Source organism: Natator depressus, chromosome 9, assembly GCF_965152275.1.
Source record: "Natator depressus isolate rNatDep1 chromosome 9, rNatDep2.hap1, whole genome shotgun sequence".
Classification (NCBI taxonomy): domain Eukaryota; kingdom Metazoa; phylum Chordata; order Testudines; family Cheloniidae; genus Natator; species Natator depressus.
In genome coordinates this window covers 9,583,260-9,598,270 of record NC_134242.1, presented here as the reverse complement: position 1 = coordinate 9,598,270, position 15,011 = coordinate 9,583,260, and the positions used below count along the sequence as shown (strand labels likewise).

The 15,011-nt window shown below is 36.3% G+C and overlaps 1 protein-coding gene across 4 annotated transcripts in view; it reads left to right on the top strand.

Annotated features, from left to right (window-relative positions):
* The window catches only part of ATP11B (ATPase phospholipid transporting 11B (putative)), a 119,803-nt gene that overhangs the window by 103,378 nt on the left and 1,414 nt on the right, over positions 1 to 15,011 (top strand). The window contains exons 29-31 of one of the 4 annotated variants that reach the window (XM_074963492.1): positions 5,439 to 5,524; positions 8,542 to 8,667; positions 12,085 to 12,214. In XM_074963492.1, coding sequence (XP_074819593.1) covers positions 5,439 to 5,524; positions 8,542 to 8,626 — 171 coding nt within the window. In that variant the 3' untranslated portion in view covers positions 8,627 to 8,667; positions 12,085 to 12,214. Of the gene's footprint in view, positions 1 to 5,438; positions 5,525 to 8,541; positions 8,668 to 12,084; positions 12,896 to 15,011 lie in introns of those variants that run through there. The other 3 variants (XM_074963494.1, XM_074963491.1, XM_074963495.1) reach the window with 3 other exon arrangements.

Sequence of the window (15,011 nt, the reverse complement as noted above, 5' to 3'; positions counted from 1 at the left end):
CTGTGATGCTTCAGTATGTAAAATAGTGCTTTCATTTGAAAGCTGTCATGGGATAAGGGGGAAGGTCCTCTCATGGATTGGTAACTGGTTAAAAAATAGGAAACAAAGGGTAGGAATAAATGGTCAGTTTTCAGAATGGAGAGAGGTAAGTAGTGGTGTCCCCCAGGGGTCTGTAGTGGGACAGTCCTATTCAGCATATTCATAAATGATCTGAAAAAGGGGTAAACAGTGAGGTGGGAAAATTTTTAGATGCAAATGATCCAAAACTACTCAAGGTAGTTAAGTCCCAGGCAGACTGCAAAGAGCTACAAAAGGATCTCTCAAAACTAGGTGACTGGGCAACAAAATAGCAGATGAAATTCAATGTTGATAAATGCAAAGTAATGGTTCAGAGAAGGGCAGCAGAAATGATTGACTATGGAACAGCTTCCATATGAGGAGAGATTAATAAGAATTGGACTTTTCAGCTTGGAAAAGAGATGACTAAGGGGGCATATGATCGAGGTTTATAAAATCATGACTGGTGTGGAGAAAGCAAATAAGGAAATGTTATTTACTCCTTCTCATAACATAAGAACTAGGGGTCACCAAATTAAATTAATAGGTAGAAGGTTTAAAACAACAGAAGGAAGTATTTCTTCACACAACACACAGTCAACCTGTGGAACCCTTTGCCAGGAGATGTTGTGAAGGCCAAGAGTATAATAGGGTTCAAAAAAGAGCTAGATAAATTCATGGAGATAGGTCCATCAATGGCTATTAGCCAGGATGGGCAGGGATGGTGTCCCTAGCTTCCGTTTGCCAGAGGCTGGGAATGAGCAACAGGGGATGGATCACTTTATGATTGCCTGTAGTGTTCATTCCCTCTGGGGCACCTGGCATTGGCCACTGTCGGCAGACAGGAGACTGGGCTGGATGGACCTTTGGTCTGACCCAGTATGGCCATTCTCATGTTCTTATGAAAAGGTAATTAATTTAAATTATGTAAACCTATTTAATGCTATCATCAGATCCAAGTATAAGTAAAGATTTTACTCTTGCAAAGGATGGTAACTTTTGTACTAGAACTGAATAAACCATTTCTGAATAAAGCGAGCCTACAGACTTGCTGGAACACAAACTGTTCAGTCTTTAGCATTGACGTTTGTAAGAGCATGCCAGGATACATGTTTTGTAAAGAGGTGCACTGCTTTAAGGGTAGTTGCGAAATTTACTCTTGTTGTTTTCTGAGGCTGAACAAAGTCTCTGGAGATATTATTGCCTGTGAGTGGCTGCTACAATGTAATGATGTGCAATAGTTTAAATGATTTCACTAGCATGTAGTTTGGCAAAATAATTTTATAGCAAATATTCATTAAGATTACTATACCGAAATACATACTTCTCTATTATATGCTGATAAAACATTCTCCATAATATAAATAGGGTTCCATAAAATCTTGGTTATGACTTATGCCTTATATAGACTATTTGACTAAAGGTTATTGAGTTTAATAAAACTGTATTATAATGCTAGAAGGGACCACCGTTGTCATATAGTCTGACTTGTTGAATAACAGATCATAGGACTTCCTGAATTAATCCCCATTTGAACTAGAGCATCTTTTAGAAAAACATCCTATCTTTATTTAGAAATTTCCAGTCCTGGAGAATCCACTAACCATTGGTAAGTTGTTCCAATGGTTAATTACTGTCATTGTTAACTATTTGCACCATATTTCTTGTCTGAATTTGTCCAGCTTCCAGCCAGTGGATCTTGTTATACCTTTGTCTGATATATTGAGGTACCCTCTGTTGTCAGATTTGTGTTCCCCATGTAAGTACTGATAGATTGATCTAGTCACCCCTTAATCTTTTCTTTGATAAACTTAATAGATTGAACTGAGCTCCTTGATTCTTTCACTGTAAGATATGTTTTCCAGTCCTTTAATCATTCTAGTGGCTCTTCTCTTAACGCTCTACGATTTCTCAACATCCTTGAATTGTGAATGCCAGAACTGGACATAGCATTCCAGCAGTAATTGCACCAGTGCAAAATACAGAGGTAAAATAACCTCTCTATTCCTACTTGAGATTCCCCTGTTTCTGCATCCAGGAATCACATTAGCCAGCTCATGTTCAGCTGATTATCCACCATGACCTCCAAATCTTTTTTTAGTCTCCTTGCTTTCCAGGAAAGTCCCCTATCTTGTAAGTATGGCCTAAGTTCTTTGTTCCTAGATGTATGACTTTACATTTGGCCATATTAAAACACACATTATTTGCTTGCTTCCAGCTTACCAAGTGATCCAGATCACTTTGCATCAGCGACAGGTCGTCTTTATTTATACTCCCCTAATTTTTTTTCATCTACAGATTGTGTCAGTAACAATTTTATTTCTTCCATGTCATTGATAAAAATGTTGAATAGTGTAGGGACAAGAACTGAACCCTGCAAAACCCTAATGGATTCACACCTACTTGTTGATGATTCTCTATTTACAATTACATTTTTGAGACCAATTTCTTAGCCAGTTTTTTAGTCCATTTAATCTGTTTCATGTTGATTTGGTATCATTCTGGTTTCTTACTCAAAATGTCTCGATACCAAGTCAAATGCCTTACAGAAGTTTAAATATATTACATGAGCACTATTATCTTTATCAACCAAACTTGTAATCTCATAAAAAAATCAAGTTCGTTAGACAAGATCTATTTTCAATAAACCTGTGTTGACTGGCATTTAATTATATTGCGCTCCTTTAATTCTTGATTAATCAAGTCCTGTATCAGCCACTCCATTATTTTGTCTAGGATCGATGTCACAGGCCTATAGTTATCCAGGCTGTCGCATTGACCCTTTTAAAATATTGGCACCACATTAACTTTATTCCAGTGCTCTGAGACGTAGCCAGCATTCTAAGACTTAATAAAAATCAACAGTAATGGTCTAGAGAACTCTTGGATACAAGTTATTTGGACCTGCTGGTTTTAAAATGTCTGACTTTAGTAGCTGCTGCTTAACATCCACTTTAGTTACTCTTGGAATGGAAAATATTTCATCAGCATATGACAACATCATCTGGCTTTTTCCCAAATACAGAACAGAAATATTTATTGAACACTTCTGCTTTCTGCATTATTGGCACTTCTACCACTTCCATCTAGTAATGCACCAGTTACATTGTTACAGGATTTCTTTAATTCCTAACAGACTTTATACACACACAAAAAACAAAACAAAAAACTTATTTTCCTTAACTCAGCTAGCCATAGATTTCTGCTTATGTCTTTTTTTCTCCTCTTATGAAGTTTGTAGCTTCTGATTTCCTTTCATTATAATAAATCTATTTTTAATCTCACTTAATCTTCCAGTAAGATGTTTGTTGCCATTGTGATTGCATGCTTATGGGCATGGCCTGTCATGTTACCTAAGAGAGAAGTATGATACTATCTAACATTTTTCCTGTGATAGTCTAGGTATGTGTTTTGGTTAGTGCATTTTATTTCCCTTTCTCCATTAGTACTGGGCAGTTTGGCAGCATCTGCATTAGTGCCACTGCATTCTGCAGGAGTACCTCTTGCTGGGAAACCCCAACTCTGGTATCAATTGCATTAAACCGTCAGCTAAACTTTGCAATAAAATCCATTAACTGTTGTGTAATTTTTAACGGTGGCAACAACTTAATGACTATCTAGCTGCTTTTTGTGTGTGTGCGTGTGTGTTTTTAGAGGTGTAGTTATAGTCAGAAAAGTAAATTTGCAAAAACGGGACCTTACTATTTCATGGGTTTTCTCCTGTATACATTCATACATATACTCACCTCTTTCAACAGTTGCAATCTAAGGTTCAGATTTTGCCACTCTTTAAGAGCAAGTTCTTGGGACTAGTCTGAGATCATGAAATCAATGGGAGTTACCATGGAGTAAGGAACTAAACATGAGTAGAAGGGTGACCATTTTTTTTCTACTTATTTTAGTTAGCTGTATTATCATTAAAGCGGTGCGGTATGGGATTGTTTTCAGGTTTGTACATCACTATGTTTGTTAAATAAATTCCAATTACAGAATTTTTTTACTGTGGATCTCAAAGCAAAGAAAATAACCCAGTTTGACTTTCAGATCTCACGTTGAGTTGGTAGGGATGACAACTAGAAAAAGTGTTGTTGTTTTTAAAACTAAGCAAATTTTGTATGGAAGCTATTGAGAGAATAAGTGGAACTCCACATTTCCATTGTAAACTCGCTTTTCTCAGTACAACTGCATCTTACATGTGGCTGAATTAATTCCTGTGTACTTGCATCTTTTAAAAACAGCTTAGCTCCCAATAACTGAGACGCTATGTGATACAGCAAAATAAAACTAGTTTTAGTTCAGGACAAGGAAATAGATTACATGCAGTAATCACAAATTTTTAAAAATGGAGCTGTAGGGCTTTCATCACCTGCTGTCTTTCACCTTTAAATTCTAAAATATTTCACTCAGCGAAATAAGCAAGCTTAAAGTACATTTTCTTAACTTGGTATGCAAGGGCTAATAATTGTCCTGGTAACTCTGAAAATGAGTCAACAGATTGTCTCCATCTTTTTAAACAGAGATAATAGTTTACTTTGGAAATTATAAATACTAGTATCATCAAAATAATCATTCCCCAAAGACCAATTATTTTCTGCATGTAGTTAATTTGTTTAGACGTCATGTAAGATCTGATAAACTTCTGCATGAGAGAAATAGCTGAAAAATAGCATACACTGTTTCTAAAAGCTGTCTTAAAATGTAAATGTTAAGGTATTGTAATCGGGAACTACTGTATAAGAAACTCTTAGTTTTACTGCATTTTGAAAGCCTATTTAATTAAAAACTTAGCAAAATATGTAGTATGGCTTTACACTGGGCTTTCATAGTGGGACAAGCATGACTTTTCCCCCCCAGGTGTACTCTGCATGTGTATAACTTTTTGCCATGTTCCAGGATTTTCTGCCTGATACTACAATGAAATCATAATTCTGTGTTTGGCTTCTGTCAAATGACATGAAAGTAATTGCTGTGAGCTTTTGCATTTATAACTCTATGTGGGATCACATAGGAAGAAATGGCTACTGTGGGGGGACAATCCCAGTCAAAATATACATCTTTTGGTAAACAGCAGAAATTGCAATATTAATGGGGTGGCAGGAGAGTCTAAGGACAGCTGGAGAAGTATGCCCCAAGTATTTCCAGGGTTTTTTCACCCATTATGAAAGTTAAGGGACACTTTTTTTAAACATGGCAACGGTGAAAAATAAATGAAGTTGGTGCCGGGAACAATCTTGCAAGTATCCGTTTCATGTGTGTTCTGTCTATGAAGTATATTCCAGTAAATAACAGAATGTCTTTTAAAATCCTGTCCTGTATCTTTCTCTTAGAAAAACTATTACTTACTGACTTGTATGTTCCATCCCTTCTCTGTCTACTTATAGATGTACTCCAACAGAGTTGCTTTAAGTGATGAGTTCATTGCACTGCAGCCATTATCCAGGGCAAGGAATCAGCTGAGCAGAATTAGGTAGAGTAGGAGGGACAATTCCTCATCAACTCTTATGCATGTTGAAGGTCAACTAACCAGCACTGAGAGAAATGGGAAGAGGCATGAATATTAACGTGGGATGAGAAGCAGTATCTATAGTGGAGATTCATTCTATTTGGCATCTTTCTTGGCTTTGCTCGGTGTTTTTTCAGGCCAATTGCTTTTCATAAGTAGCATGTACTAGACAGTCTTATAGGAGAAAATCCCTAGCATGATGCTCAATTTAGAGAATACAGTTCTAGTCTTTCTTGCATCCATTTTTAAAATAACCACAGTTTCTAGCATGGTTCCAGTGCTCTTGCTTTGTGTAGTCAAAATTAACAGTGCTTTCTGCATGTTGGATAACTACAGCTTCATAAGACCACAACAGAAAGGTCTTTGTATTTTAGGCAGCAGTTTCTTGCCAGTTGTTTGCCCGTTTTAATTTGCTTTCACTTGTGCCATAAGAGCATAGAACATGTCTTTTGATTGGGTGTAAATATACATTTGTGCATCAACTAAGACTCTTGCTTTAGTTTAATGCATCTATCAAGTGAATGTTTATTTTCAATGTATTATGGATGTCTATGTCTCTAAAGATATTTGGGTGTAAATTGTATGAAATATTCAAAAAGACTGAAGTTTGCCTGTCTGTTGTCTAGGTAAAATACTAAGATGCTGGAACTTTTATAATGCACTCAGTCTCAGTATGTGAAATGCTATAGGACTGCAATTTGAAATTTTGAAAGAATAAAACATGCACAAAAATAAATGTTTTAACTTGCAACAAAGATTAAGGGCCAAACCTTCATCCCAGCCTTATACAACCCTCCACTTTTGCAGCAACAAAAAATTAAAAACACAGTTTTGTTCAAATAGTATTTGATTGTCTAGTCTGGGATGGTGCCTGTAAATCAGGACTAGGACATCCATGTGACCTACATTGATGGAATGGATGTACATCCTTCAAAATAGGGGGAAAAGGAGAGGAAGGTGACTTATGCCAAGGTAATGAATGCTATATTTTAAACAAAGAATTGCCACAGTTAACACTTAAAAACCTGAGAAATCTCAGTTGCAGACTCTGTGGTTCGTCTGCCCGGGTGAGTGACATCGCCACAAAGAGAAATTTGAAATAACAATTCCATTCTTTTCCATTATTACCATGTGATGGTACTTGTAATACGACTCAGTCTAGCAGAAATACCAGGAAGTCTGCAACTCAGATTTCTGAATATCACAGGGAGTTAATCTTGTTGAAATTCAGCACAAAATTAACTTTTGAAGGAAGGTAAGTTGGCACTTTCTAGCTTTTGTTTAGGAATGTCCCTGTGTTTTGAATGTGGTGGCAAAAGTTCAAAATAAGTTAGTATATACGGTCCATATGAATAGCGCAGGCATCAGCAGGTCTTAAGAGTTCTTCTGTGTGGCTTCTCCTATAGACTTCACCCTGTACATGAAAGTTGTTTGTAGTGGGGACATTCTAGTTGGGTGGCAAATTAAGGTTTTATACAGCAGAAGAGGAATCTAAGGGACAGGAAAGACTTTTTATCCACACGGAATGCTAATGCGTGAAGTTTTAAATCTAGGAATTAAATGTTAACACTTTTTATTAATGTGGATAAAGCTCTGTCCTTCCATGACTCTGCCCCCACCCTCCTCAAACAATTTCGCTGTTGCCCCTTGTTTTCTCCCCTATCTCCATGCACTTCTAACTTTCCTAAAGCCCTCCATTGCAAGACTACAAGAGTGTGCCTCTGTGGCCTCAGGTTTTAATGACCTGAACCGCTACTGTTTTTCTGACTCCCATCTGATCCTTGTTTTCCTATTCACCATTATGTCTGCCTCTGGTCAGTAGCTGCTGCAGCAAAGCCTGGGGCCAGGAGCAGGTCAATTTCTATTAAATTTGTATTGTACATATTGTTGTATATATGTTGTAATTCCACTGGTAAACCAGCCTTTTCTTCACCCTTCAGTGCCCCGCCCCACACACACTAAGGGTCACCACGGCATCTCTTCTTAGCATGACAAACTTAGATTGTATGTTCTTTGGTGGCAGGGACGATCTTTTTGTTTTTTGTTTGTACGAGGCCTACCACAGTTGGGCCCTGATCCATGACTGGGGCCCCTGTGGCCTGCCACAATACAAATAACAAAAATTATTTGGTGTTTGTAGACCATCATTTTGGAGGTACAATTGAGCAAACAGCTTAGGAAAATGTTTTTTTTGTTTTTTTTGTTTTTTAAAAGTGGCATTTCAAAAGTCTCCCTGGCAAACTTCAAAATGCCTTTTCTAAATTTTGCAAAACTTTCTAGAAAAACTAACCAAGGATGAGATGTGGCATTTGAAATTTCAGGGGAATCAGTCTCTTGTTGGGGTGACTAGGAGAAGGTAAAAATGGGGCTCATAATGGGAAGCTACTTTAAAGCTTCATTGTGGTGTTGCAATAACCATCTCATAATCTATTTTAGCTATTTACATAGCATAGATTATATTGGTATCTAGGGCCTGGCTTCAGCAAAGCACTGCTTAAGCATTTGCTTAACTTTAAGCACATACTTAAATCCATTTCTTTTTAGCAGAGAACATAAGCATATGCTTCAATGAGATATAAGTGCTTTGTTGAACTAAAACCTGGAGGTGTCATTTGGCATACAGAAGACCTAACAAAATGGGAAAAGAATTGGAAAGACCCTTTGGACAAAAGCGCTAGTTTTAGACCTTTATTTGGGGGAGGAAGGGGTCAGAATTGAAAATTACTCGTCTACATTCTTTGTAAGCCTTTAATTTGTTGACAAACTATACTCTGTGGTAACGTTGATGTGCATCAATAAATAATTTGTGATTTGTATAACTTTGATAACTTGAGAAAGTGGTCATCTCTTCCTGCATAAGCAAATGTACATTGTTCTATCAAGAACAAGTCAGTAGATTAAAGATTGGTTTAAAGATTACTGTTTTGAATTAAACTGATTTGTGGTGTTTTATAAGATTTGTTGCTTTTCTGTCCTTCTAGATGGAAGAGGATAAGGGTTCAGTCAGCTCAGCATATGACTTTGCTGAAAGCAGGCACAGAGGGGAGGACAATAGGCAACTGCTAGCTGATCCATCTAGCCAGCAGGACAGTGCTTGCATTCACTAGGTAGTACTCCCACTGTACCCTTATGTATAGTCAGTCTTGGAATCATCTTTGAAATTCCCATACTTGTGATATTTACAAGGAAACTTACATGATGGCATGTTTTTTTGTTTGGGCTTAACAGATTGAATCACTAATTGTAATACATAGTATTTAATTTTTTTCTTGATTCATTCCATTAAAGTTATCCATTCCCCTGGAAAACATTTGCATTACAATGATTTAAGATCCTTAGCCCTAAACCATACCTTTTGAAAACTTCTTTGCAGCCCGAAGATTAGTGTTCTCAGTTTTTTCTCTGCATATGTCAATATTTAAGCAATGGCTCTTCCTGCCAGTTGCAGCCCAGTCAGGGATACACTTAGGATTGCCAGAGACTTTTTTGTTTTAAAACTATCTGTGCTCAGTACTGTCCACCTCACAGCATTCTGCATTGTTGTCTTACCTGTTTTTGTCAGGTCTTAGTTTGGTGTAACACCCAACTATGATCAAATTTTGCACAGATCTAAAATTGGAGAGGAAGGCTAGAGGAGATATAGGCAGTGAGGGGACATTCTGTATTAAAGTTAAAATCCTTATTCAGGAAAGGGATATAAAGAGAATGGATCCTAAACCAGGCAGCCACTGCCATCATATTGAGTTTCTTTTACTATTGTCTCCTTTACACTCTCCTAATATTACTTTTGATGTTACAAAGAGCTAGTTGGTATAGCTGACATAAGGAAGGTGTGGATTTGGGATTGCAGAGAGATCTCTGATGTTCACAGTTTACTCTGGAAGTACTACTTATTATGCTTCCACTCAGTTTTTAGTCTTTAAAGTGGGAGGTCTGTGATTTAAAATAGCAAATATTAATTCTTCGCATTTATCTACATACTGGATTCTAGAAGGTCACTATTTTCAAATAGGTGGTATTAACCCTTTTAAGTCACAGTAAAACATTGACTCCTTATTAAGCCACTATTGTATTGCACAGAAACTGAAGGCAAAATTGATTTTAAGCTCATTAGAAATCAAATATTTTCATCTTAAGTAAATTTTTTTTTTTGTATTTTTGCCTGTTTTATTTTTCAAAAATCCCCCCTTTCCATTGCGGTCACTGCTTTTTTATAGGTATTATAGGCAGTTCAGAAATACAGGTGCATTATACATTAAAGATTGCACAGACAGAGCATAGGATTCTGGCATTGAGGGAGACCAAGATAGTTTTATGCACCTTTTATACAACCCTTCCTACCAAATTCTGGTGCCAACTGTTTCATCCCACAGGTGCAAATTTGTGCAGCCGCTTGGCTACTCCCTCTTTGTGTCAGCTTGTAACATTCTCCAGTGATACCCAGCCATTATGCCAGCTAGGGATCATTAGAGCGCAATTGCACCCTGACTGCTTCCCCAACATGCACCCTCTGCCAGGGGCTAAGGAGGCCATAGCTCTGCACCACCTGGATATTCCCTCAGCTGATTGGTGAAGTCAACTTTATGGCCCCAGAATACTGCAGAGGCCAGGTTCTGCTTCATACAGTATATATTAAGGGAAGAATCAATTCTGTATATAAAAATCAAGATTATAGAATGTGAAGTTGGCTTGCCACTGACCCAAAATTAGGGGTTGTGTGAATCTATTGCTAATAAAAGACCTGTTTCCGGAGAGACTGAGATAAAAATATAGGTACCTATGCCTCCATGAGTGTAGCAAGAAAAGGGACATGCATCATGCATGAATAAGAAGTAATGGAGCTCTTTCATGTGTGATCAGATAGAAATTATTGGAAAACATTATATACTATCAGAGAGACAATTTGCCGTTAACTTTGAGCCAATTATAAGTAGAAATCTCAGCTCTTAATCTCTTTCATGAGACTTTTTAAAGCCCCTCTCCTGTGATTTACTGAAGCACCTTCTGAGAGGTTCTCTGTCCTCAACTCCTGCTAACTTCTGTTAATTTCTATATCTAAAGTGAGCAACATAAATTTGTAAATATTTGAATGTCCTTTTTGAAATTTTTGGAGCCTCAGAATAACCGATACATATCGTCCAGTCAGGAGGTACACTTCTGTATATTATTCATCTCATTGCATTGCATCTGTGATGTTAAGTGACTAGTACAGTTTAATGTGTTCTTCCCTCCTCACTGAATTTGTATAACTGCTTAACAAATAGTTTAATTTGGGTTATGTAGGTAGCTTCACCACCCTCAATAGATTTGTATACCCTTTTAGAAGGGAGAGGTGAGCCGAAATGAATTCAAAATACTCTCGCTCCAGTTTTTCTGCAGTGCTAAATATTTGGAATTTTATGTGTGCTGCAGTGGAAAAATACTCGGATGAAGTGTAGTATGAAGGAACTTGTTAATAGGTGATTTGTAATAAAAACATCTTCCTAAACTCTGTGTAACCTCTTTCAGTTTATTTTAGTCTGTTTTACACATATTAATAAACCTTGTCATGTTCATTCATAGTTATACTAACGTTCAGCTTTTCCTTATTCTTACGTGAATATGATTGATGTTAATTCTGTGTTTAAATTCAGATAAAAATCTGTAGACAGCCTTTCCCCCCCAAAAGTGAGAGGTTAATTCAACTCTGTATCACAAGCTTTAATAATGGCATTCCCAAATTCCAATCCATATACTGGATTTTGTAAAAGGAGGTTTATCTGACATCATAAATGGTAACCTGGGATAAAATTTCAGAGTTACGTAAATAAGACAAGAAGGGTAGCTAGAAAAATTTACTCCTGACATTTTTGTTCATGATTTAATGTTAGCCTAAAATAGTAAGTCTATTGCGAGTCATGGAACCTGACTTCCTTCAGAAAACTGCTTTCTGCAGTTCTTTTTGAATTGTTAAAACTATTACTTTTAGGCAGATTGCCACATCCCCAGTCTCACTTATTCTAAACCCTTTTTTTAATTATTATTGGGGAGGGGGAAGATATTTTGAATGGGGACAGATCTTGAGCTAGTGTAAATTGTCATAGTTCCATTGATGTCAATGTGGCTATGACAGTTTCTACTAACTGATGATCTGCCCCTATAAGCGTATTACAGGTAGAGCATTATAGCAGATGATTTGCCAGCCAGGTTACTCACAACAGTAGTGGGAACTGGACATATTTTTATTTGCTGGGTGCTTGTGTGGGGTCAATGTTAAACAATTGCCATTTGTTCAATAAGCCATTTATTTGTTCAAACCTTGGCCACACCGAAGAGCATCTAGATCTCCATCTGTATGATTCACATGGAGAAAGCAGTCTTTCTAATCTAAGGTATCATAATGATTTTCCTATAAAATAGAAACATATTCTGTTAACACTATTGAAATTTAAAATCTAGGCTTATTTAAGCGTTGCCTGTGATAGCAGGACACTTTTGTCACGAGAATCCACAGATACTAATTCTTCTCTCTTTTTTCACTCCAGCTTACTGAGACAGGTTCAGGTATCAACTGCTTGGACTCCATGTGCTGCTTCTCAGATGGGGAAACAGCATGCGCATCTGTTAGAAGAATGTTGGAACGACTAATGGGAAGATGTAGTCCAACCCGGGTCAACAGGTGTGGAATTTCTCTCAATAGCCTTTGCTGCAGACGATTCTCCTATAAACTGGAACCTGATGAGCCTGCAGCTATTGATGTCTAGCAAACCAGTTGCAGGTTTTGCGTAATTAAACAGGAAATGTTATTCTTTATAGGCCTTTTTGATCCTAAAAGATCCATTTCTTGCTTACTGGGAGTGCTTTCGTTAGAAAAAGGAAGAAAACGGTTTTTCAAGAAACAGAGCTCTCTTCAAACTTTTTGTTTGGTCTTTCTAGTATGAGATCTTGTGTTGTGTATATATGGTATTTTCTCTGGGTTTGTACATCCTTCTGTTTAGAAAAACAAACCTCACTGTGCTGATTGTTTTCCTGATCCAGCTTTTTGCCTTCACAAATCAAGTGTTATTTGTAAAGTCAAAAGGCTTTTCCTTTGATACTTAATGTATGTCCTCCAAATAGTCCTAGATTAGCTTGAGTTACTTCTAAAGATATACAAAATGGTCGTATTTTTCCCCAGACAATAACTCCATCATTAAAAGGAAAGTCTTTAGACTTTTCATCCATTGGTGGTTACTAAAATTAAATATTTTTTGTAATATAACTTTTATACTCTATTTCTAGAAACCAGCTAATTTACAAAACTAAGCCTTCAAGTTGACTTAGTTTTAAGGATTTTTCTGTTTGTATCAAAAATGTCAGCAAAATCATGGGTGCCATTTAAAAATGTGCTAAATATCTTCTTGAATTACATACACTAAAACACACATTGGTGGAAGAAAAACATAAGAATTATCAGAAATATTTGTAACAAGTAATGCTGACATCTTGCAACAAACATAGCTGTGAAAGAAATTTAGAAAGTGATTTTGAGATCTACTGAAGTGAACACTTTCACATCTCCCCATTTCAAAAAACTCAGAGAACTAGGTAACAAATATGGTGGTATTTGGGGGTAAAAATAAAAAACCTTTTGTACATCATAGTCTGTCTTTTGCTGAATGATATCATAGTCCTCCATTATTCAAAAGCCAAACCTGGAAAAAAATTGCACTTCTCTCATTTACATGGGGTTTCCTTTAATACGTGAACAGCTGTCTCTTTTCAAGTTAAAGGATGTGATATCGTTCAGACAAAATAAAATCTTCTATGGGTAATTTATACTGACATGCATTGTCAGTTCTGATTTTACCTTTAGGTGTTGACTTGGTATGTGGTACATTTCAGTTTTAAAATTCTTGTGTTAACACAGTGTCTGTGATTCTAATCATCTTCTTTATTCTGGCTTGCTTATGAAATTTTGTTAGTTATTTCCATAAATCTAGGGTATAATTATGCAAAAATATCTTGTGTATAAGAAGGAACTGTTTATGATCAAGTAAATTTTTTTAAATCAAAACTCTTGCTGTATAGTAAGCAGGCATGATGTGTAAAATAAACAGTTGAATAGAATTTTTAAACTACAAGATGAGCATTTAATTGTCTAAAACCAACATTTCTGTAGTGGTTCCTTTAGGTATATTTTCACTTATTGTTATCTTCTGTAACAAATGAAAACTATGTGTTGCAAATTAGAAACTTTTATTTTCCATGCTGCTTTCTTTGTTCTGATGTCATCTAATAAGTGATACGGTTTTTGGCCAAAAATTTATTTGTTGTGCAGGATCTCATAAAGGTAGGTATAATTATTTTTTCATTCTGCTAGGCATCTAGATTTTTTTTACAATTTCCTCCCTCCTCCTTCAGTGAGATCTATTAATAATAAAAATATCATATTTGACAGAATATAAAGCACTTTTTCAATATTGTGCTATTTCTCAGGTTACTTGTCTGTTACCGCTTGTCATCTTTTTTTTTCCTAACGACTGTACCGTCTAACTGAATAATTTTAGGGCCTGAAAGAGAGTTGTTAAAGCATTAGAATTAACATGGCTTCAAACAAATGACTATGCAAAACAATCTAGGTGCTAGTCAAAGGGCTTTAGGAGTTCCATGGTTGCTGCTGCAGCTCCAGGGTTTATATTGAAGTGGCTCTTCACAACCCTTTCAGTTTCACCTTATGACAGTAACTAAAAAAGAATCTGCTTGCTTTATTTATTACGTGTTTGTTTTCTGAGTGACTCCAGCTCCTTCCCTTCAGCATTTCTATTTAAAATCTAGTCTAAAAGTGGTAGGAGGATGTATTTACGTTCTTCCCCTCACTTCCCTTGCAGTACGTGAAAGTTGCTGAATACTTTTGTTGAACATACTAATTATGTAAGTCACATAAAACAGTTACCAGCTGTGAAATACTGAAGGTACAGTTAAGTACTTTTAATCCCAAAATATATTTACTGCTCAGTATTAAGCTTAGATGAGGCTTGGGTACAAATGCAATTTAGATTTTACTAAATAGCTATTGTCTTTTAGAAGATGCATGCAATCTCGAATGTAATAGACTATTGTGTAATGTTACTGGTGGTGTGAACCAACTGTTCTGTTCCATCCCAGAGGCAGCTGAATATCATTGATGAATTAAGTGATACCTGTATATATGTAGCTTGTAAAAGTGCTTTGTAATGAAAAGCACTTTTCCAATTCTGTTGATACAGATAGCTTGTGTTTATATACAATATGTGCACCTAATATTCTGTCAAATATGATAATGGGATATGAAATTAGACATGCTATCAAATTTTGGATGGGAGCCATTTCTTTTGATCTCAAGGTGTACAAATGCTTGGAGTAGAGGGCAACCGGCATAAAGTTCTGCAGTTTTATTGTTTTTTAAAATATAATCAAAATACATTTTTCATTGTTTCATTCATTTAAAATA